Here is a 23,923-nt window from a genome sequence, read left to right as displayed (position 1 = left end):
GAAGAAGGGAAAAAAACAGACTTTATTGAAATGAGGTAGTTGGAGGTACAGAGAGAACCCAGCTTGCTTGGGGCTCTGGTTACCAGACACTTGGGTGATGCCTCCACTATCTCCAAGATTCAGAGAAATGCTTGCTGCTGCTAGGAGCTCTCACTGCACCTGGGCCTCCCTGGGCTGCCCTGGTGGCAGAGGTGGAGATGGGGAGGAGGGTCTTGTGTTTTCCAGGAGGCAATAAATAGGGGAGGAACTAGTGGGGTTGTGCCTGCGCCTTCCTGTTAGAGGCTTGCTGGGGACAGGCCTCGCACAACATTCCAGAAGTCTCCGAAGTACCAAGTTCCAAAAGACTTTGGTGGCTTAGAAATGAGGTCGCTGGTGGGAGGAGGCAGATCTCAGAAAACAACCTCTGGAGGCTGCGTTAGTGCAATACAAATGTGTGGGGGAGGGGGGTGTTTAATAAGGTTAAACTGGGAGGGGTGCTTTTTGGTCTGTCACAAGGCAGCTGGTGCTATTGTAAGGTCTGTGGTGACTGGAGAGATTAAGCATTGGTGATATGCCTACACCCAAACACTTCCCACACAAGAAACTTCAAGGCCTTCTCTGTGTCCCAGGCCTAGAAGGGGAAGTTAGGATATGAGCGAGTGCATGAGGAGCGTCCTCGCAGCTCAAAGGCACTGAACTGAACAAACCGAAGTTGGAAGGGCAAGCGGAATCCAGAAGGATGCGGCTTGCTCCCACCCGCCAGCAGATCCCCAGATCAAAGGAGGAAGGAAGCCCTTCCCTCCATCTTTGACAAGTTCCATGTCTCCCACGCCTCTGGTCAGGTAGGGTCCCCAGCCATCGGCACCGCCCAGACCGGAGAAAAGGGTTTCCCCATCCCCCCCCACCCCCCACCCCCGCAAAGGTGGCTCTAAACTGGCGCCCCAGCCGTGGTGAGGATCGCCCAGCAGTAAAGCCCAGGTCGGGGTTAGGGAGACGGGAGGAGAGGGCTGGACTGCGGCACTGCGGGACCTGGAGCCCGGTCGGTTGGGAGGTTGAGCTCAGGAGGTGACGGAGCTGGGCGAGGCCTCCGGGGAGGTGCATGTCGACTGGTCAGAGGCGTCTCCAGACGCCTCCTTAGGACAGCCTGGAGGGGCTGGAGGCACCCGGCCTCCCTCCCGCTCACGTTTCTTCTGCTTCATGCGCCGGTTCTGGAACCAAATCTTGACCTGCGTTTCGTTGAGCTCCAGGGTGGCGGCGATCTCCACCCTCCTGGCCCGGCTTAGGTACTTGTTGAAATGGAACTCCTTCTCCAGCTCGGTCAGCTGCCGCGTGGTGAAGTTGGTGCGGAGGCCGCCCGGCGCTCCCAAGCCCAGCTCCGACACCTTAGCTGGGGGCGGGGCGGAAAGGGCCACGTCAGTTATCTCACCTCTTTCTCTTTCCCCTCCCCTCCTCCGGAGCCAGCTCTGTAGCCCCATTCACCATGCTGTCCAACTTCAGCTCTCAAAGTTTCCACGGATCACCACGCACCCCCTCCCCAAGATGACCTCCAAATTTAGAGCATCCTCACCCACACTTCCATTCTCCCACCCCCAGGCACACCAGGTCCTGGGCCAGTACTAGGCACACAGATCAGGAAGTGAGGGTGTGTGGAGACTTACTCTTAAGGGCAACCCAGCGCTCACTGGATGGGGAGACCCCACCTGGCCTGAAACGGGGCGGAGTGCTCTTACCTGCCTCTACCAGGGCATTTCAGCCTGGGCCCAGGACACCTCAGTGCAGGAGCAGCAGAGCCGCTTTGGGACCCAGGAGATGGGGTGGCCACGCCTGAGCCCTACCTGTCTTGGGTGGGTTCCTCTTAACCTTCATCCAGTCGAAGGTCCGTGCTGTGGAGGTGCTGGGTTCTGATGGGCAGGGCGATTCCTTGTCCTCGGAGAGGAGATCAGCATAGGCCGATGCAAAGCTCGCTGTCTGCTCGTTCCCGTAAGGGGGCTGCGGCAGAGGATACGGCCCGGGACCAGCTCCACCGGTTCCATAGCCGTCGGGTAAGCCCCCTAGCTGGGCACCATAACTCGAAGTATGAAAGTAGCCTCCATCTCCTTCTGGTTGGCCCAGAGGGTAATACTGAGAAGGCCCATAGCTTGGGCTGCAGGCTGCCGGGGCATACCCCGAAGTCGCGGAGCTGGAGAAGGGCACCCCCAGTGCCGAAGGCGGCTGCTGGACGGGATAGCCTGAGTTCTGCTGGAGCGCGGGGCTGGGCAGCCCCCCGCCATAGCGAGTCTCGCCCGCGTAGCTGTCAACTGCGGGAGCCGAGCTGGGAGGGAAGGAAGTAGGGGCGCTGTGGGCGCTGTAGGCGCTGGGTCCCCGGTTACAGAGTGGGTACTCTAAGAAGGAGTTCATCCTATTATAGTCCATGCGTGAAGGCCACAGGAGGGTCCGCCCGTTTGGGGGAGACACCCTCTTGCCCTACAACCTTTCGGCAGTATGTCACAGCGCTGAAGCTTGCATCCATGGCCTGGCCCAGCTCGCCTGGGCCAGCGCGCTCCCCCAGGAAGGGGGTAGGGAGTGGGGGTGGAGGGGTGCATGTGATCTCTCCCAGGCCAATGGGCGCAGCGGGCCAGAGTTTGGCAGCCCCAGCGCCCATCCATCACCCCCCAAGCATTAGCATGACAAAGACACTTCAATCACCCGCAGCCCATCCATCTGAGAGCGACGTGGAAGCGTCAAAAACATCTTTCTTCAAAGACTTTTGCAAAGAAGGAACCAGAGGGAGAGGGGGAAAAGTTAGAGGAATATTCAAGACTTTCCTCCCCCTCCCAACCCCCTAGGCCTTCAATAGGCTCCTGGGTTATTAGATTTGGACAAATTCAACCCAGCTGCCCCTCACTTTTCCCACCCCCCAAAGGAGACTTGCCCCCAAGGCTGTAGATGGGGAGATAGGGGATCCAACCTCCTTACTTTGCCCAGGACTCCCACTCCCAGTTTCTCCCAATTTGTCTTGGGGTGATGGGCAAGGACAGCCGGGTGAGGTATGTTATCTTGGGCCAAATGGATGACTGTGAAGGAAGAGGGTGCAAAAACACCTAAGGGTGTGAGGCAGTCTAGAATCCAGAGGACGAATTCATTAAGTGAGGGGTGGGAAACTGGCATTTCAGGGAGAAAGACAGGACAGCTATGTGGAGGGAGGATGAGAAACGCCCTGTTTTTCTCTCCATCTCTCCACATAAACGCTCTCTCCTCATTCACACATCCATTTCTCTCCCTCAGCCTCTCTTTATATTCCCTCTGTCTCAATCCATCTCTCCATTCGTCCATCTCTCTCCATATTTATATTTGTTCCCTACCTATCCATCAACTCATCTCTCTAGATGTATTTATCCTCTCTCTAGCCATCCATAGCTGTAGCTGGTTTGCTCACTCAGACTCAAAATAACTTCCTGTATCTCTCCAGAGAGCCACAATGAGCACCAAGCTAGGTGATGTTTACAAGCTAGGCAATGAAGAGGAGGGAATTCTTACTCTTTTTCTGAAGTGTTTAAAACTAGTGTAGATCCTGTATTCTTTAGTTCCTTCACCACCCTCCATCTCTTCTCCACAGCCCCCAAAAGAATCCCACACCTCAAACCCATAAACTTAAAACCAATTACATCGTAAAGACTACTCAAATTTTCAATGGATTTTCTAGACTAGATCAAGGGAGTTTGCTCAGAGAATAAGCTATTCAGTGTGGAAGTCCTGAGGCTTAGGAGTGGGCTCTCACTTCTTTCTGCTTTTGTATGCTTGTTGGGTCAGGGTTGGGGGAGGTGAGGAGAACAGGAAGTGCCTCCTTCACTCTCTTCAGACAGGGATGGGACTGGAAGAGAAACTCCTAGGTAGAGCCCATTGATTCTCTTCCTCCAGACTCTGAGGACAAGAGCTTGCAGCAATCCAACACCCACGCTCATTTGTAACCTGTCAGGGTGTCTGCCTGGCCGGAGGCCTAGGGCCGGGGCTAGGGCAAGTCCAGGAGGGCAAGAGTTCAGGGAGGGATCTCTGTAAACAACTGAGCTCAGGAGGGGAAGAGAAACAGGTGGGACAGGTCCAGAGAGAAACCTAAAAACTTCTCAGGTTTCCCCAAAAGGGCAGGGTAAGTACTCATCCTTCTGCAAGGAACCCCAAAGTCGTCGGTCTGTCTCTTGTGTGTCTCCATCTTTCTGTTTTCCATTCCTCCTCATTTTGTCTGTCCCCTATAGCCATCTCCTGCTTTCTATCTTTATCACCAGAATCACACTCTTTCTCTTCTCTTAAGAACTGTAAGCCTCGCTTAGCCTCCAACCAAGAAAGAGCTCAAAACATTTCACAGGACTCCTGCCCCTTTCCCTCCTCACATGTTATTCTGCTTCAGACCCTGCTTTAGACCAGGACTAGTTGAGGAGAGGGACCAGCTGGTAACTTCTTTAAGAGAGATACAGTGGGGGAGGGTGAAAGAATGTTCACTGCCAAAGGGATGAGGGCAGACAAAGGAAAGAACTGAGATGGGAGGCAGGGGTGGCCTGCAGAGGAATTGAAGATAAAAGGATGTTGAGGTGAGAGCCAGCATATTTCTTTCAGTTTCCCCTTTTTGGGTCTGTGGATGCTCCCAGCTTTTTCCTCTCACTTTAAGATGTTCTCCATAGAGGCCTTTGGAGAAGAAGGATGTAGGGAGCTAGGGTTTTTCTTCTAAGCCCACATCTGAACTAGGCCTATATCTGAGCTAAGCCTGGCTGCTCTGCTTCTGAGAGATCCGAGACTTCTCTTTCTACCTTTCCCTCAACCCAGAGAGAACCTACCCACCTCATCCCTTGCCCTCTTAATTATGAGAAAATTTTGAGGTTTAAAGGAGGAGCTAAATTGCAAATTGGTTTAATGGAAGAGCAGAAATCAGTCTGAGAGCTAAGGAAATGCAGTCTCCTTAGTAACAGTTGAAGTCACCAGTAGTCCATTATTAATGACAAGAAGAAAAGGGGTGGGGCTAAAGTGCCTCAAGTTATATTGTCAGTGATTGTTTTGGCCTCAGTTCTCCAAAGTCATGAAAATCTCCAATTCCTCCCTGAGTCTTGCTACCCTCCCTGGTGTAGCAGAACAATTAAAACTTTTTCCAAAATTTCTGCTGGCACTCCCAACCCCAGCAGAAAGGACTAGGAGAAAAAACAACTTGGCTCCTTATGTTCCCAAGTCTCTTCCTCCTTCAGAGAAGCTTCGCCAGCCTCTGGCCTGAGGAGAAAGCCTATATAGATCCTGGGTTCCTTGCTAAGCCCACAGTTGAGTGAAAAACAAAATAAACAAAGAGAAGCAATCCACATCTGGAAAAATCCATGAACTATAGGATTTTCTGGTTGACCAAATTAAATTCACCAGAGAAGGTCTGGATGGACCCAATACCAAAGTGAAATAAAGTTGATTTCCTCTGTTATATAACCTACTTAGACATATAGGAGAGAAAGGAGAACATAAGAATGTTTAGAACTGACATTATCTTTGAGAGATGCTAGTCCTTACCACACTAAGAATGCAGTCAGGGGAACCATGCTAATCAGAATGGGGAGGTGTTAGAAGTGTACACCTTATTGTGGCCTTTTCTGTGGAGGAATCTACTTTAGCTGGGAGTTGGCAGTAGCAATCTGAACAGTTCTTCCCTTAGGCTCTTAAGAGTCTCTCTGCCTCCTCTTCCTAGCTGGGATCTTAGAGGCAAAGCCCAAGATAAATGGTTGGAACTTCAGAATTAAAAGGATATTCAGGGTTATAATTGTTTCTTCTATAAGAGAGGGTTTTTTGTTGCTGTTTGTGGGAGGATGGAATTTTAATTTAGTGGTATTTCTTTTAATGCAAGCTAATTAAATTGTCACAAATTTGGTTGAGAACCATAGACTGTGGGTGGTACATATTGTAATGGGAAGACTACTTAGTTTGGCAGCCAGAATACTTGGGTTCAAATCCTTGTTTGACCATTTTTTAGTATTATGGCCTTGGACAAGTTTCCTGGTTTCTCTGAGTCTCAGTCTCAGAGAAGAAGAATGGGTTTAATACTTATTTCACTGTATTGTTAGTAGGATTAAAGTAAATAAGAAAATGTAAGCCATAGAGAGCTCTATAAATGTATCACATTAACATTACATGCATATTCTGAAATAGTATGAGTCAGTCTTCTGTTTTTTTTAATATAATTAGCATATTAAAATATGGAAATATGTGATAGGAAAATAGCATATGTGCTATATTTTCATGTAACATAACACCATATATTATACAATATGTACTTTATTATATGCAAATTTCACCGAGAATTGAGAAAGTTGGCTCTGCTTATGCAGAGGATTTTCTTCTAAGCTGAAGAGTTTTTTGAAAACCAAAGCCTAACATTATATAATGTATAAAGAACCCAAATAATTAAAATTGCAGCACAAATGTTTGAGGTTGGATATTAGCAAGAACTTCCTGATCTTTCAAATATTTAGGAAAAGTTTTCTAGGGAGGATGTTGTCTCTCCTCCCTTGAGGGATTTACCTTAGAAACGGTCCTTCCTGGGAGGTTGGGGTTGAACCTGGCTTTTGTGATCTAGATAAATCAACAGGACGTAAACTTTCATTTGGAGTAAAAGGTAAGTCAGAGAGTTGGGCTCTTTCTAAAAGGAAAACTTAGCATGACATGAAGAACTGAAATATTAATTTCCTACTAAATTGGGTTTACCCAACTGTGGTAGTTGTAGCCAAACTATCCACTTTGGACATTGTATCAAACACTGATCAAGCTGAATTTGTACCTGAATGACTGTCCAGACTGTGATTTTTCTGTGGTGTTGGGAATTAGAGAAGGTTTTAGGAAGGTTCTTTCACTGTTGACTCTCCCCTTAGAAGAAGCAGCAGTTTGTTAGATATCCTTCAGGCACTAAACATCTGCCTCACCACTGAGTGTGTAGAGAGGATGGGGGTGGGGGATAGGACAGAAAAGCAGAGCTGGGATGGAGTGGTCAGTGGAGGATTGGGGCCACACCAACCACAGCAGGTGGAGGGGATTATGTGGGGCCCCAGAGACCACTTTCTGTAAACTGAGGAAATGTGTTTAACTAGGGCACATTTCCGCAAGATGTAGAGTGGGGCCATTGAGTGCTTGTCAGACACTTGGGGGATAAGTAGGCAGGGGAGTTCAGCAGGGCTATTTAGGGAGACCCAGAATTTGTACCAATGCTCTGATGCCCCATCAACCAGATAAAACCAAAAGGGGGCTTTTAAAGTCCAGTACCATGTCAAAGAAGAAGTTTAGTGCCTGTTTTCATATAAAATATCCTACTCTTTTTCAAACAAGAGTAAACATAACCAAATGTTGGGGAAGGTGGCAGAGGATGAAAGCCAGAGGGAAACATGGCTAGGGCACTTCTTAATATTTATATTTATTGAATGTCTGGTACTTGGCACACGGTACTGCATCTAATTACATGCTTGCTGAAAAGATTCCTCTACTTACTCATTTAAATGATGGCTGGGGGCACAATTTTGGTGTAAAGACACAAATTGAAATTTGTTAAAATGGCTCTACCAAATATTGGGAGATGGACAATTGTGAAACATCAAGAGTCATGGCACCAGTCACAATAAACATTTAATATGTTGTGAAGACTAACAAATGTACTTTTGACATGTCTTGATGCAGAGGACACTAGAGGTATTTAATTCTTCCATTTATTTTACAGATGGAGAAACTGAGGTCTGGAAAGGGGAAGGGACTTGCCCAGGCATGAGTTACATTTTTTTTTATGACTCAGGGTTATCATGATTGCAAATAATTCCTCAATCTAATGGTCCTTTGCTTTCACTATAATATTAATGAGCCATTCTTCTTAAAAGAATGACTCACCAAGAGCAGGGCAGACTGACCAGCAGCTTTCCGGGCGGCACTGAAACCTTCCCACTCCAACCACAGTCAATTTATATCCAGTCTGTACTACAGGCCATTCACAGTTGGTCCTGACCCAATCAGGAGGAGATAAGTGAGTGCAGCTGCCTGGCACTGCCCTCTAACCTGCCATCACTTGGGGTGGGGGTGGGGGTCTGCTGGCTTATCTGGGAACCCCTCCTCTTCTCCTTCTTTCGCCATAGCCAGCCAGGAAAACTCAGGCTAAAGAGGATGACCCCAGAGATGACACAAGGAAAAAGAGCTAATTTGGAACACTGGCACCTGAATCCCAGTACTCTATGAATCCCAAATTGCCGGGCATTCCTTTGAATTTGAAATTGGGTGAGAAGATTGAAAGCAGGAGTCATTTCCTTTTGGAAATGCATTGCCTTTTTGTTCTGCTGTGGTGGCATCAGATGGTGAGTTCTGTGAGTATAAGAGAGACAGAGAAAGACTTAAGTGCTGTTTGTAAAAAGATTTCCAACTCCTCTCTAATAATCAACCAAGGGAAGTGCTGGACTTCCCGATTCCATTGGATTGGTTCCTTCTCACCCCCCAGGATACACCGAGTATCTATATCTAAACAAGTAAATTGAGACCTTGTCTGGACCCTCTTGGCTTCCCACTCACTTTGGCAGGGAGGAATCAGGACTGATGCAGCCTCAGGCAGGAGCTGAGGCTCCCTGCCGTTTGGGCCACTGATTTGGGTTGGGGAGGATTGGAAGGCAGTAAAGCGGGTCAAAAAATTCTTAAGCATGAGAGGAAGACAAAGAGCAAGATGGCATTATGATCTAACAGTACTTCTCAAACTTTAATGTGCATACAAAGTACTTGGGGATCTGATAAACTGAGATTTTGATTCAGTTTGCAGTGGGCCTAAGATTCTGCATTTCTTACTAGCTCACAGGTAGTGTTGATGCTGCTGGGCTGTTGGAGCAGCAAGGCTCTTAGAAAACTGGAGCCTCAGAGGCCCCTGAGTATTGCAGACCAAGCCACAATCCCAGGATGTGAATTCTCTCCAGCAGAGCAGATCCTGCATTTTTGGCATTGATGAAAGGTGCTCTCCTTTTGACCACAGAAAGCTGGAAGGTGGGCAATTAGCAAGATCTTTCTGGTATTTTTGATCTTTGTAACAACCTGCTCTAGCTGAAAGAGCATTTTTTAATTAGACCAAATTATCCCGTTTGGCTGTCCATAGAAATCAAAGCCCCAGCTGAAATGTCTGTTTCATTTTGTCAGTGTAGAAATGGCTATGTGCTGTGATTTTTAAGATGTTAAACACTGCCTATGGGCATATTTTATGGAGAAATAAACACAGAGCCCAATGAGATGTACAGTGTGGTTTTAATATATTGTATACTCACTTATTTATGGGGAAAATAAGCACACAAGCCAATAAGCTGTGTATTATTACTTTAATATATTGGATTTATTTCATACCTATATATTTTATGAGGAAAAGTAAACTAATAAGATACATGATATTATTATAATAACACATCTAATTGTTCTATATTAATTTATTTATGAAATAAATAAGTGCAATTTAACATGACATAAGATTATTTAATGCAGGAGATGAATTCTACATTAAGACAGTTTAAGGGATTAAATTTCAGCTGAATACAATGTGTGTACTTCCCACACTTAGGGACCAGCTTTAATATATATATATATATATATATATATATATATATATATATATGCTAGGGCCTGTCTAAGTCCTATATGTCACCACCTATGAGGGCTCCTGGCTTTTCCTGACAGTTGTTGCCTCTCGGTGCCTGGTACTCCAAGGCCGGGTCCTGCTGGTCCAGGGGAGAGTCTGGGAGGCCCAGGAAATAAACTGCTTTTAGAGAACGGCAGCATCTGCTCCGGTGGTAGCCCTGCGGTGTCTGTTTCTGAGCCGGAGAAATATTAAATAAACCTGAGGAGGATGGATGGCTTTCCAGGGCCCTTTAAATCTCCAACGTTCCCGGAAGAAACCAGAAGGCAGACGGGGAAGATCGATCCTTGCTTCCCGCTTACCGGGTGTGCAAGTCGTCGGGCAGGGCGCGGTGGGGACTAGGAGATAGTATTCAGATGGCAAATGAAGTTGTTGGCAAAGACAGGTAGGTCTGCGTTTGGAGAAAGCTCTGGCCGGGCTTCAAATCCCAGAGCGAAGGATCAAAAGCCTGAGTCGCCGAGGCCGACCGGGGCCTGCAGACCCGCCGCGCCCCCTCCCTTCCCCACCCACACGAGGACTCTCCGTCCATCGCGCGTCCTCAGGATCCGTTGGGCTCAATTCTAAAATAAACAAAAACTGAAAAGAGGCTCCCTGTCTTCCTTGGCGTCTGGACGACCGGGAAAGGAGAAGGTGGGCGCGGGGATAGAGCCCCTGGGCGGGACTCCGCGCCTCCTGAAGCGGCTGTCATGGCGGCCACCAGCTCTTCCTTCGCCCTCCCTGCCGCCGGGTCCCAGCGCCATTTTGAGCATCTTCCTGGCTTCCCCGTCTCCCTCCCGCTCTCCTCGCTCCTCCTTCCCTCCTTGCAGGCCAAACGCCTGCCCACGCTGCTCGGGCCTCCCCGGGCTCGTCGCGCCGCCGCTCTTCGGACGCTCTCGCAACCCCAAGCGCCCGGGGGTGACTGCGGGAACGGGAGAGCACTGATGTCCGGCCCCGCTGCGTTTTCCACCCGGCCTCATCGCTTGCCCACTTGCAGGCCCGTTACCATGCCGGGACACGGGGCCCTGCTTCCGCAGTAAAGCCCCGACCCCCCACGCCACTCCTTGGCCTGGCCATGTCCCCAGGCCTCGCGTCCCCAGGCTCCCTGTGCTCTGGAAAAAGCCCCCTCCACCCGGCTTAGGGCACCGAAGGGAGAAGCCTGGGCAACCCTCGGACCCCTCCCAATTTAGCGAAACCTCTGTGCACCCCGCCCCACCCTCTCCCGCTACGACTCCGAAGCCTGTTCCCAAGGCCTCCTGTCCTTGCACCCCCTTCCGCGGGCGGCACACCCTCTCCCTGCACCCGCCCACCTTTATGTCTAAGGAGAGGCCGGGGAACACCAACGCAGGGCCAAAGGCCATTTCATCTGTTAAGGGATGGCGAGGTGACCGAGCTTCCAGCAAACCCCCAGTCTTGTCGGAGGTGCAAGCCGGCGGACAAGCGGTGGCCAAGTGGGGCCGCTTTTGTACCACCCGGACTTAGCCCGCCCAGGGCCCGAAAAACCCCGCGCGGGGCCTGAGGGAGCGAGGCCGGTCTAACGGCTGTGGGGAAAAGGGCTGCGTCCCAACACAAACACTCATTTTTGTATTATAAAGACATTTATTTAATCTATGAAAATAATGTACAATAAATACTTTCCCCTTTTCCTATTAAAGAACTTTAATAAATAATCTACAGTCTAAAACTTAAGAAAAAGAGGAAAATAGGTTCCTCTAGTTGTTTTTTTTAAGAAAGCCCCCCTAGAGTTTAATTATTCCTGAGATTTCGTTGGAAGGAGTCTACCAAACGGATTTTTTTCTGTGATTTTAAAAAGACGCCCGAGTGCCCAATATTTTAGAGAAAAGAAAAGAAGTGAATTAAACGCTAATTCAATAATACCTGAATTTTAGCAAAATACATAAAGAAGTCTAAACGACTTAGGGTGGCAGGGGGTCCTGGGGTTTTCCATTAGACAACCGAGGGGTGGGGGGCGGAAGGGCTTGGAGGAGGGGACCGGTTAGGGGAACTGCAGGTCGATGGCACAGAGGGTGCTGGTGAAGAAGTCCAGCTCTTCCTCGGAAAAGGGAACCGGGCTGTCGAGAGAGCCCTGCAGGCTAGGGGAGAGGCCTCCGGACAGCTGGAGACAGGAGTCGGCGGCGAGAAAGTTGAGGTCCGGCAGGAAAGGCGAATCCTGCTGCTCTGGGAAGGCGTCTTCAGGCAAAGGCTCCGGCTCCGGCTCCAGCCCGCCAGCCCCGTGCAGGTCGCAGCCCGGGCTCGGCGCCCTCGCGCCATCCCCGCGAGATGCCAAAGGTAGGGCGCTCGGGGCGCCCAAGGGACCTGGCGCGACCTCGGGAGGGTGAGAGCAGGCTTCCTGCGCCGCCCGCGAGGCGGAGGGGCGGCCCGGGCTAGCCACGGGCTCCGGGGCGGGCTCGCAGGTGTCCTCCAGGGCGCCCGGGCAGGCTGGCTCCCCGTCGAACGACTCTCGGTGCTGCGTCTGCCGCTTGTGCTTCATGCGCCGGTTCTGGAACCAGACCTTGACCTGCCTCTCGGTGAGGTCCAGCAAGGCCGCGATCTCCACGCGGCGCGGCCGGCACAGGTACTTGTTAAAGTGGAATTCCTTCTCCAGCTCTAGCAGCTGCGTGTTAGTGTAAGCCGTGCGCAGCCTGCGCGCCCCGCCGCCGGCCGTCTCCGCCAGCCCCGGGCCATCTGCAGGGAAAGCAGGCTGGGCGTCAGAGCGGGCCGTGTCCTCTTCCCAATCTCAGTTCAGCTGAAATAAAGACTACCCCATCCTCCAAAAACAGTATCAGCAGCCCTCCCCCTTCCCGCCCACCAAAGCGAGCCGCTCTCACTGCCACTGCTTTTCCCTTCTTTCTCGTCCCTCTCGCCGGCACACCCGGCCCACGTCAGGACAAAGCATTCAGCGAGTCGCCCACGGGCCACGCAGGGGGTAGGGAGCGGTTCCCCTTCGCCCCCAGAACCTCAGAGCCTCCTCCCACAGTTCTCCTAGTGGACCCCTCAATTCTGCACTTTCCAACACCGCCTGGGGAGAGGGTTCATAAAGAAAGATTGTTCCTGACTCCCTTTCCTCCCTAGTTCTCAGATTCCCGCTCTTGTCTGAGAGCTGGGGGAAGTGGGACCGAATCTTTTCCCGCCCCCAGATTCAATCCCAGGAACAACACATTGATTCCCCCACACAGATAAGGGTCAATCAAATTCTTTTCTCCTAGCGGAGAAAAAGCTCTTCCCCAATCATCTTCCAAAATCTGCTGTAGGGGGAAAAAATCTGGCCGCGGCCAGGACTGCACCCCAGCGGTCTATTTTGCTTCCTCGTCCCTGGAATCGACGGGGCAAGGAACCCCAACAAGCTCGCCACCTTGTCTACCTCCCCCATCGCTCTTTCTCCCCCTCTCCTCTAGCTGCCCCTCACCCCACCCCCACTCCGCTTACCGACCTGCCGGCAAGCCGACCCCGGAGGCCGGGACCGAGGAGGCGGCCGGAGGAGACGTGGAGGATTGGATGGGTTTCTTGGCGGATTTCTTCTCTTTCATCCAGGGGAACTCGGGGGCAAGGGGGGCGGCGGGGAGAGGCGGCGGCGGCGGCAGAACGGGCCCATCTTCGGCTGGCTTTTGGCTCCCGGGTCTCTGAAGGGTGGAGGCGCCGGGCTGCAGGCTGGGGAAGGTTTGCTCGAAAGGAGGAGGAGGAGGAATTAATGTCGACTCCTTGATTGATGAAGTTTGAAATGTCTCCAAGACAGCGGGGAAGGAAGTCAGACACTCGGCGAGCGATGGCTGGCTGTTTATAAACCCAATCTCCCTCTCAAATTCAAAATTCATGGCTTTCAATGGTGGGGGAGGGGGCCTGCTGGGGGGGGCGTCAGGAGGGAGGATCGGAAGGGACCCCCCCTCCTGCCCCCCCCAGGTTTATGTGATGGAGCGATTTTGGGAGGGGGAGATTTCGCTCGCGATTTTGTTTTTTTTGTTTTTTTTTTAATTTTGGGCCTTTATAATTGTATATTGCTGATAAATACAAGCGTATGGGGACTCTCTCTATTAAACCCAGGACTCCAGCGAAATTGCAGGGAATTCGTGGTCACGGGACCTGCCTCGGCCAATCGCTCGTCTGGGCCTGGTGGAAAACAGAGAGCATTATTTGCTTTAATTGATTCAAAAACTCTAGAGGACCCCGACCTGGACACCATGAGCCCCCCAGTCCTTCACGCCCTCTCTCCAATGCCTCCCTTTCTCCAGGAAAGATAGAGAACCTTTCCCTCATCCCCTTCAGAGGGTGGGAGGTTCTGGAAGCCCCAGGAACAAGAGAATCTAAGGGGAAGTTTTCCTTTTCAAAATATTTTTAATAGAGTAAATCAATGCTTTCTTTACATAGCCAGCAGCATTCTCCCCCTACACCCCCAAAAAAGGTTGAGTGAGGATCTCAATGTGAGAGAAAGAGGTAGCAGAAAGAGGCTTCGCCCCTTTGGGAAAGGTCAGTGTTAAGGTGCAATAAGGAAAAGGAGAGATTTACAATCATCAGCACCACTATCCCCATCCCACCCTCCAAAAGCAACAGATAAATCTTGGAAAATCGACAGGCACTCCCAGGCTGACACAGAGGAGTGAGATAGATGTTGAGGGACCCTTTTGGGCCTCCGGCCTCCATAGCTGTGTGGTCTCAGTTCCCTTCCCTGCCCCGTGTTTGCAGCACAGCCCCTGCCCCTATGTCGACCTGCCTTCCTCAGGTGGAGGCATCTGTACCCTTCTATGACACCCCCAACAATCAGGGTCTAAGATGTATTTTACCCACAACATCTCAGGCCTGTATCTGTATCTATATCCAGGGACGTGAACAAGAACCAAGGTAGCCACGGATTTATTTAACAGAGCACTCTCAAAGCTCAAGTCCATATATAGGGGGAAGGACTTTCCCCTCCTGGACAAAGAGAGGCCCCTCCCATTTTTGTCATTGTGCTAGTAAAAAAGAAAAAAACCCTGAACACAGAAGGGGCAGAAATAATGACCACTGCGATGATATTCCATTTCTGGCCCTTGGGGAAATGTTGTTGTTTGTTTATTTTAAGGGTATTGAGATAGTGTGAATTTTAGAGAGTGCTGTAATTTACTGGAGGGAGGGGGCATAAGACTCAGGGCCCCAAGCAATTGGTGGGAAACTAGATCTCAAAGCAGAAAATGAAAAGTCGATCTAGTGGAAGATTTTTAAATAAGTGGGTCAGAGGGACGGAGAGGAGATGAGGCGATCAATCTTAGCCCCCTGACAGCTCCCTCCGATGGCATCAAAGAATTTGGCTCTTTGGGAAAGTGGAGGGAACAGCCGAAATTCCACATCGCTTTAAAAGGCCTGGGGGTGGGGGGTGTTAGCACAAGGGAAAGGTGATTCTGGGAGTGGGGGGGGTGGGGAACAGATGGGAAATGGGAACAGAGGGAAGGGTGCTGAGTTGGATGGAAAGTTTGTCTGGAGAACTCCCACGGCTCTGGCCTCCCCTCCCCCTCCTGGCTCTGTGCTGCCCAGCAAGGAAGAGAAGGCTGGTTAGCAGAGAAATGGCAACTTAGCCGGGAGCTGGAACTAGAAACTTTCTGTCAATGTAACAGCCGCGTGGGTGGTGGTAAGTATTCATCCGCGTGGGTGGTGGTGAGTATTTAAAAAGAAGGACAGAGACGTCTGAGAAGGGTGGGACTGAAGGAGAGCCAGTTGGAGGTGGCGGCTGCAGAGACAGGGGGTGGCAGGCTCTGGAGGGCTCAGAACAGACAGAACTGCTCTGAACTGGACAAACTGGCCAGAGATGGTTATGTCCAACTCAGCTCCAAAGAAAGAAATTTTTGCTATTTGGAGATGGGGCGGGGGTGGGCACAGAAGAATCCGAGAAGTAGTTGTCTGGAAGTTGTGCAGTGAGGCCTGAGAGCCGGTTCTTCCTCCAGCCACCCCCTTGAGAAGCCTTGGAAGTTTTTTCACAGGCTCTCCAGCTGGCTGCAGGGTCGAGCACTTCTGTCGGCAACAGCCGGCCGAGACTGTCCCTGCAGGAAATACGGCTCTCCCTAACCCTGCTGACAGATTTTACTGCCAGATTAGGGAAGAGCAGAAAACTTGGGTGTTAAAAGGGGCCAAGAGAAAAAGGGGGGGCAAGAGAGCCCTCCCTCCCAGAGACATCGCTTCCCTTCCCCCCTGTTGTGTTGTGAATCGTACAGCACAGATATTCTCCCCCGGACTTTGGCTGCTGAACTAGCGCCCGGAATCTCGCAGAAAGAAGGGTGGGGGACACCAAGCCAAATCGGCTCTTATTTTTCTTGTTTGTATTTCCAGCTTCAAGCCAAAACTGTTTTTCAAACTCGAGCAAAATTCTCTCTTGGCCTGCCTCTCTCCTGCTAGATAAATAATCAATCTACTGCACCCCAGAGCCAAACATGGCGCTTCATCTAGTTACATCATTCAGAAAATGTTATTCAGGGAAGAGGAAGAGAGAAAGAAAGAAAGAAAAACCCTTGAGCGTTATTTGATCCCAATCAAACTTTGCACGCTCTTATGCCTTTAAATTATGGCCTGACCCAATGCTAAATTGCTTGTTGCTTGAATGAGCCGAGTCCAGTTAAAATCCTATGGGGGGGAGGGGACTCAGGTTGCTTTTTTATTGTTATTTATTGTTGCATAAAGATTGTAATTACTAACCTTGGACTGCCAAGATGCAACATAAAAATGAAAATCAGCCCTCGCTTTAAGGATGAGGGCCTGTAACGATTCTCACCGCCACCCCCTCCCCATCACTTCTACCAAATATATGCTCCTAATTAAGCAATGCGGGCGCATCGCTTACAATTAGAATTATGCAACTCTTCAGCAAGCAGCCATCGCTTCTCTTTCAACGAATTAGCTCCATATTTCAGCCGCCCTGTCTCCTCGCTCTTATCGACTCCAGCGACACGGCGGTGACATTTCATCTTTGACAGACCCTCTCTATCCTCGCTCCAACGTGATAAAACTTTTATGGAACCACGACTAAGAAATGAAGTTTTCCCAAGGATGGTGGAAACAGAGCCGCACATTAGCCTGGGGACCATTTTATTTACGCTTGGATCCAACAGCTTCTCCCACCCTCCTCCTCTCCCCTTTCCCTGGGAAGGGAAATCAAATGCGCTTCCTTTCCCTCCGCCCAATTTTTATTTAATGGTTTAATTTCACTTTAGTTTTAAGGTTTGACCTGAGAAGTCCAGGCCTCAGGTTTTTGCTTTTTTGTTTTTTTAGATTAATCATTTTCCTTTGTTTTCATTTTAGACCCAATAGTGGTTGGGCTTCGGGTCACGTGACGACTTCTTTGTAGCTCCGGAAGAGAACTGTGAAGTTTAGGTTGCGTGGAAGGAGCAGTATTCGGCTAGATTTTTGTTCTTGTTGTTGGGGGGGGCGGGGGCGGGGCAAGGAAGTTGTGGCCAAAGAAGCGAGGAGACAAAAGGTCAATGAATGAGAAAATCGGAGGGGCAAAGAAGCCAAACAGAAAACCTAAGAACACCCCAGGGTCCTTCTCCAACTTGTTACTGAAATTTTAGCTAAAGAAGTTGGCAGAATGTTCCAGGCTCGTGTGAGTGAGGAAAACTATAAACCTGAGACACAGTAAGGGGAAGTAGGGGCCTGAGCAGTGGACAAAAAGGCCAGGATAGGGTCTTCAATGTCCTTTTTCCCTTGGGGGAAATTTGGCAGTCAGCAGCCTCCCTCTGCTATCTAAATTGGGCCACCAGGACAAGATAAAATTAATAACAGAAAGTTTATTCAAGAATTGTTTGACAGACAATCCTTTTAAGTAAGGGAAAAAGTAACTACAGAAGAACAAAGAAAGTTCCAAGAGGGAATTAACTCTAATTCTACAAATTCAGGACTATACAGTGACAATTAGGAGCTGAGTTCATGCCTTTTAGAACTAATTACAATTGCTCATAAGTACGAGTTTTAACATAAATCTACAGCTCTTTTCTAGAGTACAATAATAACTAAAATAGCTGGTTTTACATGACAGGAAACACAACGTCCTTTATAACAAGTAAATACTAAAAAAAGTACAGTTTTTTTTCCTTTTTTCCCTCATATAAATACATAATGTAAGGGGATAAATAATACAAAAAAGAAAATATCTTAACAGGCTATAACCAATAAATATATATGAAAATGTTCACTAGAACACACACTTTTTGAGCGACGCTAGACTCCTGCAGGCCCAGGCGTCTCTCACAGTTGTTTTTATATCCATTAAAATGTAAACTCTAAGTGCAACAAAAGTGTCCTGTCAGGGGGTTCAGCAAGGCACACAGGCCCAGCTACAGCCCCTGCTTGGGACAGACAGTTTGTTAAAATATACCCTGTTTTCACGTTAAGTCAAGAGAACAGAAGAAAAGAAAAGGGTAGAACCTCGTGTCACCGATTGCTTTCTGTGGAGAGAGGGTGATGTACTTGGAGCTGAGGATGGGAGGCAGAATGGGCAGACCTTCAGTCCTGACAACTCGCTTGCCCTCACCTTCCAGCTTTTCCATAAAAGAAAAAAATATATAATATAGACACCTCTGACTTTCAGGATCTCTCACCATCCCTGAGCCCTCTGAAAACTGTAATTGATGGGGGTGGGGTATAGATATTAATGTCCTAGAGCAGAAAAATATGGGGCTAGAAAGGGAGTGCCCAATTAACCTCAAATATTGTAGATGGGAGGAAATGAGGCGTCAGGGAAGTGGAAGGAGAGCGTGCTTTGTGCCCTTGGTTTTGAAATGTATTTTCTAATATTTTTTAAAGGAGAATTGCAAGGAAAAAAAAATCAAGGTTTTGGGGAATTACCACAGAGATGGAAGGTAAGTTGGTTGGTTAGTGATGGCCCAGCCATCTTGTTTGTTTTTTAAAATGTGCTTCTCTGCCTTGTTTCCCTACTCTTCTTCCTCTACGCCACTCCGAGCGTGGGATTTCAACTGGGTATTGCTGGAGGGCTAGGATTGATGGGGTCATCTCCAATCTGCTGTGGATTCCTTTCTAATGGGTTGGCAGGCAGATGGAACCAGGGCTGGAGGACTTAAAAAGCAACCTCTCAGGCCAGGGGGAGGGGAGGCAGCTCTGGGCCCGTTCTTCCCAGGAAGGATGGCTGCCACCTCCCTGCCTCCTCTCTCCGATCTCCAGGTTGCCCCTCCTGGCTCTCCCACACCCCATGACCTCGCCCCTCCACCCAACCTCTCCCATCACAGGTGTGTTAATTTGGGCGCTTCTTGGATTCTACCCTGAGGAGGAGGCGCATGGTGAGAGGAGAGGTCTGTGTACGTGGGGTGGGGGTCGCAGGGTCCGTGGTGCTGGCTGGGGGCCATAGGGGGCGCCCCGTTATAGTCCAGGTTCCCAGAGGGGTGGTGGGAAAGGTGGTTGAGGCCGTAGAGGGAGGGGCCGGCAGGTGGCGGCAGCGGATCCGCGTAGCCGCCCCCGCCCACGTACACTGGGCTGCCCTGCATAGTGGGCGTCCCGTAGGCGCCCCCGTTGGCTTGAAGGACGTGGGGCTCATAATCGGGCGCCGGGGTCGGGGGGTACTTCTGCGGAGCGCCGCAGCCTTTGAGAGGGGGCTGGTAGTTGGAAGACAGCGCGTAGGCATTCTGGTGGGCTTTGCCGAAGGTGGGCGGGGACGGGCTTTCGTAGCTGGGGGTCATGGAGTGTAAGGCGTTCATGAAGCCGGCGGTGGACTGCATGGGTTGCGGGGGGCTGCCGGCGGGGGAGGGGCCCCCGGACGACGAGGCCAGGCCCTTGGCCTTCTGGTCCTTCTTGTACTTCATGCGCCGGTTCTGGAACCAGATCTTGATCTGCCGCTCACTGAGGTTCAGCAGGTTGGCCATCTCCACGCGGCGCGGCCGGCACAGGTAGCGATTGAAGTGGAACTCCTTCTCCAGCTCCACTAGCTGCGCGCTCGTGTACGCCGTCCGCGCCCGCTTGGACGCCGTCGACCCCGGGGGGCTCTTGTCCCCTCCCCCGCCGCCACCCCCGCCGCTGCCACCACTGCCTCCTCCGCCGCCACCGCCGCCGCCGCCGCCGCAGCCCTCCGCTGGATCCAAGGGGGAGGGGTGGGAAGAGGAGAAAATGAAATAAAAGATAATTACTGAACACGCCGAAATTGAATGCATCGTTTCTTAATAAATCCAGGCCTGGACTCAGAGCCCTCGCCGCCTCCCCTTCCTGTCCCCGCCTCCTCCTCGCTTCCCCCCACCCCAACGCCCGTCGCATTAGCGGACACTCTATAATAGTGGCATTTATTAAGAGACCTGTTCTCCTCTCGCTGCCCCAGCTTATGAAAATTTGATCATGTCACGCAGACAGAGCCGCATGGCCATTTATTTAGGGCTGGATTTTTCTCGCGCACGCTTTCTCCCCCATCCCCAATTCCAGGTCTGGAAAGACACTTCCCCCTTTCCTGCCCCACCCTGTGGACAGGGTGGGTGGCCGAGGAAGACCCTTGAGAAAATCTGGACATCCGTGGGCAGGGAACAGAAGTGTGGCGCGAAGAGGCTGCCGTGCCTGGAGGCCGGGACCCCGGGCCGCCCGAGCGATTGTGATTAATACCCACAGTAATCATACTTAATAATAATCAATCGTTGACGACTCTGCGTCTACTGGCAGCGTCTCGTGCCTCAGCGGCCTTTCGAAGAGCTGAGGCCGAGCACCTGACCTAGAGCTCTCGGGAGCTCGGCTGGAGGGAGGCTGGAAGGAGAGGGTGTTGGCGGGGTCAGGGGTCATCAGGTGGTTGGGACGTAAGGGAACTGCGCCGCTGCCGCCGCCACCTGATATTGTTCCTAGGCCGCCGCCTGGGCGCCCAGGGGCTAGGTGCTAGAATAACAGTGACATTCCTGGCCCGGACAAAAGCGGACGACGAGGAAGGCAGAGAGCTGGTACCTGTGCCGGGGGAACTGTTTTTCAGCTTGGACGTTTGCCTCGACTCTTTCATCCAGGGGAATATCTGTTTGGTGAGGGTGGAGTTGGAGCCGGGACCGCACTTGGGGGGGCCGCTTTTGCCGGGCCCGCCCCCATTGCTGCTGTTGCTAGTGGTACTGGTAGGTGCGGCGCTGGGCGGGGGTGAGCCGGGTGGGGCGGGCAGGGGGTCGGGGGCCAGGCCGGGCCTCATGCAGCTGCCGTTGAGCTCCTTGCTCTTGGCATGCGGGGCGGCGTTGCCCAGGGACTGCAGTGAGCACGCTGAGCGCTGGTAGTCGCCCTCCAGGTGCGTGGCGGCCTGGAAAGGGGGTTGGGGGGCACCGTCGTAGCCGAAGCCATTGCTGCCAGGGTACGAGTAGCCTCCGAAGAGTGCAGCCGCGGCGTTGTCGTAGTAGGTGGCTTTCTGCATCGCTGGGCGAGGCCCGGGCAGTGCGTGGCAACTTGCAAGGGCCTGATACCCTCACGACCGGACATTGGCACCCCTGGGGGTCACGTGAGGCGCCGGACCCCCCCTCCCCTCTCTGCCCCCCTCCTCCCGGGGTCTGTTCGGAGCGTCTGACCTGCGGGGTGAGAGAAGAGACACAAGGGGGAGAAGAGGACTGGGGCTCGAATCCATCTTAGGAACTGAAAAGGGAACTGACATCAATAGGGTTTTTTTCCTTCTCCCCCACCCCAACATCTTCACAGCAGATGCTGAGGCCACTTCCTGACCTGAAATGGATTTTTCTTATTTCAACGTTTTAATTTTAAAGAAAAAACCCCACCAGTTTTCATTTCCACTTAAAAAAATGAGGACTGTACTCCTTTGGGGACTGGTTAGGTATAGAATCTTACTACTGCACGAGTCATTGCTTTCTCTCTTGCCTGCACACTAGCCCCTGACCTCTCCTCCCTCTCCCTACCTCCCTTCTCCCGTAACTCTGGGATAGGGTGTCTCAAGGGGTGGGGGAGATTGGGAGACTCCAAAATAAAAGCGTCATCAACACCCTCCTCTGAGCTGAGAGGCCTCCTGCCTCCTGCCTTTGCCTCCCTCCATGTCCATCTAGGTCTCTCTCACCCAAGCAGGGTCTCTCCTGGAGGAAAAACAAGATCTCAGAAAGAGACAGAAGGGAGAAGCAAGTTAAGCAGAGAGAACCTTCTCGCGTGAGGGATCCTTTCCTTCCCCTCCCATCTCAGGAAGATAATAATGGCCTAACCTAGAAACTTCCTAAAGATTTTTAACCTCCAGAGCCAGCGGCACTGAGCCTCCCCCCATGTCCCTGCTGCAGGTACCGCCCCCCTCCAGTCTGAGTCGTTGCTCAGCCAAGTCTGGGATACAGCAGCCTGCGTGCGGCCCTCATGGAGCCCCCAGTGGGGCAGGATTGTTTCGATTTTCCTGGCCGGTCTGGTTGGTGCTGTGACCATTTGGCCCAGATCTCCCCACTCCCATTTTTTTTTCATCAGACTTAATTTTCTCCCACCCTTTTCTTGACAGTTTGTTTCCTTTGATTTCTTGAAAAGAAAAAAGAAACTGGGTAACTGCTGGACTTTTTCTACCAAGAGGTAGGAAAAATGCTTTCTAAAAGAGAAAAAAATTTCCTTGGGAGAAAAGAAAGTCAACAAAGCAACCTGAACAATATTCTCTGGGTTGGAAACAGGGTACCTCTGCTTACTGAAGTTCTCTGAGGCAAAAAAAAAAATCATTATTTTCATGCAGCCTTTTAAAAGTGTGCCAAAAAAATAAAGGTTCAAGCTGTAGTAGGATTTTGTGTATTTCTTCTGAAACTTCTGACTTCATTTTTTTTTATCCCTATCTGTCTTCCTCAACGCCTCACCATCACTTTTCATAAAACCTCCAGATTGACCCTCTCTTCTGACATGTGAGTTTGGAATACTTAAATCTCATTCAGCCCAGCTGGCCAACTCCAAAGAAAACTGAAAATAGGAAAATAAAAGAAAAGGAGTATAGGTGAAGGAAGTCCCCCCTACACATAAATCCACTTATTAATGGCACAGATTTATACTCAAAAGAAAGCCGGGGTGGTCCTGAGTTCGGATTGGTTTCCGGGAAGAATTTGTTTCTGGGAAATACACATGGGTCTGCAAAGCAGCAGGTCCTTTCAGGGAGGAGAACTGGAGTTCAATTGACCAAGCTGACCCACTCCCTTTATTATTATTACCATTAGCCTCTGATGATTTAACCAAAATTAGCTTCGGAGCAGCCCTGGCTGAAGGGGGAATTAATTAACAGGCATCAGTTGAGTTTGTTATTAATAGATAAGAGAGGAGAATAAAATAAAAAACGTTGGAGGGGGTTGGCTGGGCCGGCCCGGCTTTATTTGGTCTAAATGATTGTTACAGCGGTAATGATGATAATGATGGTAATAATAATAATAAAACAATAATTTGACTAGACGCCTGGGGCCGAAATTTCTGTCGCTCCCCCTGCAATAAACCCGCAAACCATCGCAGGACCGAGGACAGGCGAGTGTGGGAAACGGAGGAGTCAGAGACGTGTTAGGAAAGAATGGAGACTCCGCCGGTGGCGAGAAAGGGCCCTGAAGATTTGCGGACGGGCTTAGCCCCTGGCTGCCGCCGCCGGGCTGTCTGGGCCGCTGCTGTTGCGGTGGCTGGCGACTAGCTATGCTGGCCCAAGGAGGCGAAGAGAAAGCGTTCAGGATGCCCAAACGGTTAGTGGTGGCAGGTTTCTAGCGCGTCGGGCCGAGGGCCGAACCCTAACGGGCGGCAGCAAGTTTGGGCGCTGGAGGTAACCGAATTAAAAGGCGCTTTAGCAACTCCGCTCCGGGACTTTGCCAGGCCGGACTGGAAGGCGCCGAGGCCTGGCTTACCGGACAGTGAGAAGGGAAAGGTGCCGAGTGGATCCGAGATCTGGGGATTCAGGAGACGAGGGGGTGGGGAGCAGCTCTACCAAGCCAAACATGTCTATTTCCCTTGCCTCCATGTTGGAAAAATCCAGGCTCCATACAGCTTCTCGGGAGGGAGACAAGGAGGGAGACAGTGGCTCCCGGCTCCCCCCCCCCAGGATCTCGCAGGAGTGAGCCACCCCCAAGAACACCACCTTGCCAGGCACACCCCCGGGAGAGCCGAGGAGAGTAACAATAGCTGGGGAGCCCCGGGAGAGGGGATAGTCCACCTACCAGGACTTAAAAAAAATTAATGGAAGAAAAATAAAAGAACAGGGAAGGAAGAGAAAGACAGGTTAAGCTCTTCTTAGCAGCCGGGGGAAAATTCAGCCCTGGATCTGGCTGCTGAAAGAAAAGAGGAGAAAAGGAGAGAAGCAGGAAGAGAGAGGGAGAGGGAGAGAGAGAGGGAGGGAGGGAGGGAGGGAGGGAGAGAGAGAGAGAGAGAGAGTCGCTGCGTGGAAGGAAGCTTAAAGCTTGTGAACTCTTCTTGAACCGAGATTGGAGTCATATGGGCCATAAA

The 23,923-nt window shown here is 51.0% G+C and overlaps 3 protein-coding genes across 3 annotated transcripts in view; all 3 read right to left on the bottom strand.

Moving 5' to 3' along the window:
- Nucleotides 1-939: 939 nt before the first annotated feature.
- On the bottom strand, nucleotides 940-2,395 carry HOXB1 (homeobox B1). Its single transcript, XM_019638598.1, has 2 exons — nucleotides 1,815-2,395; nucleotides 940-1,366 (listed from the first exon to the last, which is right to left on the bottom strand). The coding sequence occupies exons 1-2, from the start codon at nucleotides 2,389-2,391 to the stop codon at nucleotides 1,038-1,040; spliced, it is 906 nt and encodes a 301-aa protein (XP_019494143.1). The 5' UTR covers nucleotides 2,392-2,395; the 3' UTR covers nucleotides 940-1,037.
- An 8,775-nt stretch (nucleotides 2,396-11,170) lies between these two features.
- Nucleotides 11,171-14,988, bottom strand: HOXB2 (homeobox B2). Its single transcript, XM_019638720.1, has 3 exons — nucleotides 14,362-14,988; nucleotides 13,017-13,690; nucleotides 11,171-12,271 (listed from the first exon to the last, which is right to left on the bottom strand). Exons 2-3 carry the CDS (start codon nucleotides 13,396-13,398, stop codon nucleotides 11,583-11,585), a joined length of 1,071 nt encoding a protein of 356 aa, XP_019494265.1. The 5' UTR covers nucleotides 13,399-13,690; nucleotides 14,362-14,988; the 3' UTR covers nucleotides 11,171-11,582.
- A 3,278-nt stretch (nucleotides 14,989-18,266) lies between these two features.
- The window catches only part of HOXB3 (homeobox B3), a 26,397-nt gene continuing 20,740 nt past the window's right edge, over nucleotides 18,267-23,923 (bottom strand). Inside the window, exons 3-4 of the mRNA XM_019638719.1 lie at nucleotides 20,465-21,060; nucleotides 18,267-19,619 (exon numbers count right to left, since the gene is read on the bottom strand). Coding sequence (XP_019494264.1) covers nucleotides 18,778-19,619; nucleotides 20,465-20,909 — 1,287 coding nt within the window. The 5' untranslated portion in view covers nucleotides 20,910-21,060 and the 3' untranslated portion in view covers nucleotides 18,267-18,777. The remainder of the gene's footprint in view (nucleotides 19,620-20,464; nucleotides 21,061-23,923) is intronic.

Source organism: Hipposideros armiger, unplaced genomic scaffold, assembly GCF_001890085.2.
Source record: "Hipposideros armiger isolate ML-2016 unplaced genomic scaffold, ASM189008v1 scaffold_40, whole genome shotgun sequence".
In the NCBI taxonomy this organism is placed as follows: Eukaryota; Metazoa; Chordata; class Mammalia; order Chiroptera; family Hipposideridae; genus Hipposideros; species Hipposideros armiger.
The sequence above is the reverse complement of the archived record's forward strand: the minus strand, read 5'-3'. Positions and strand labels throughout refer to the sequence as shown.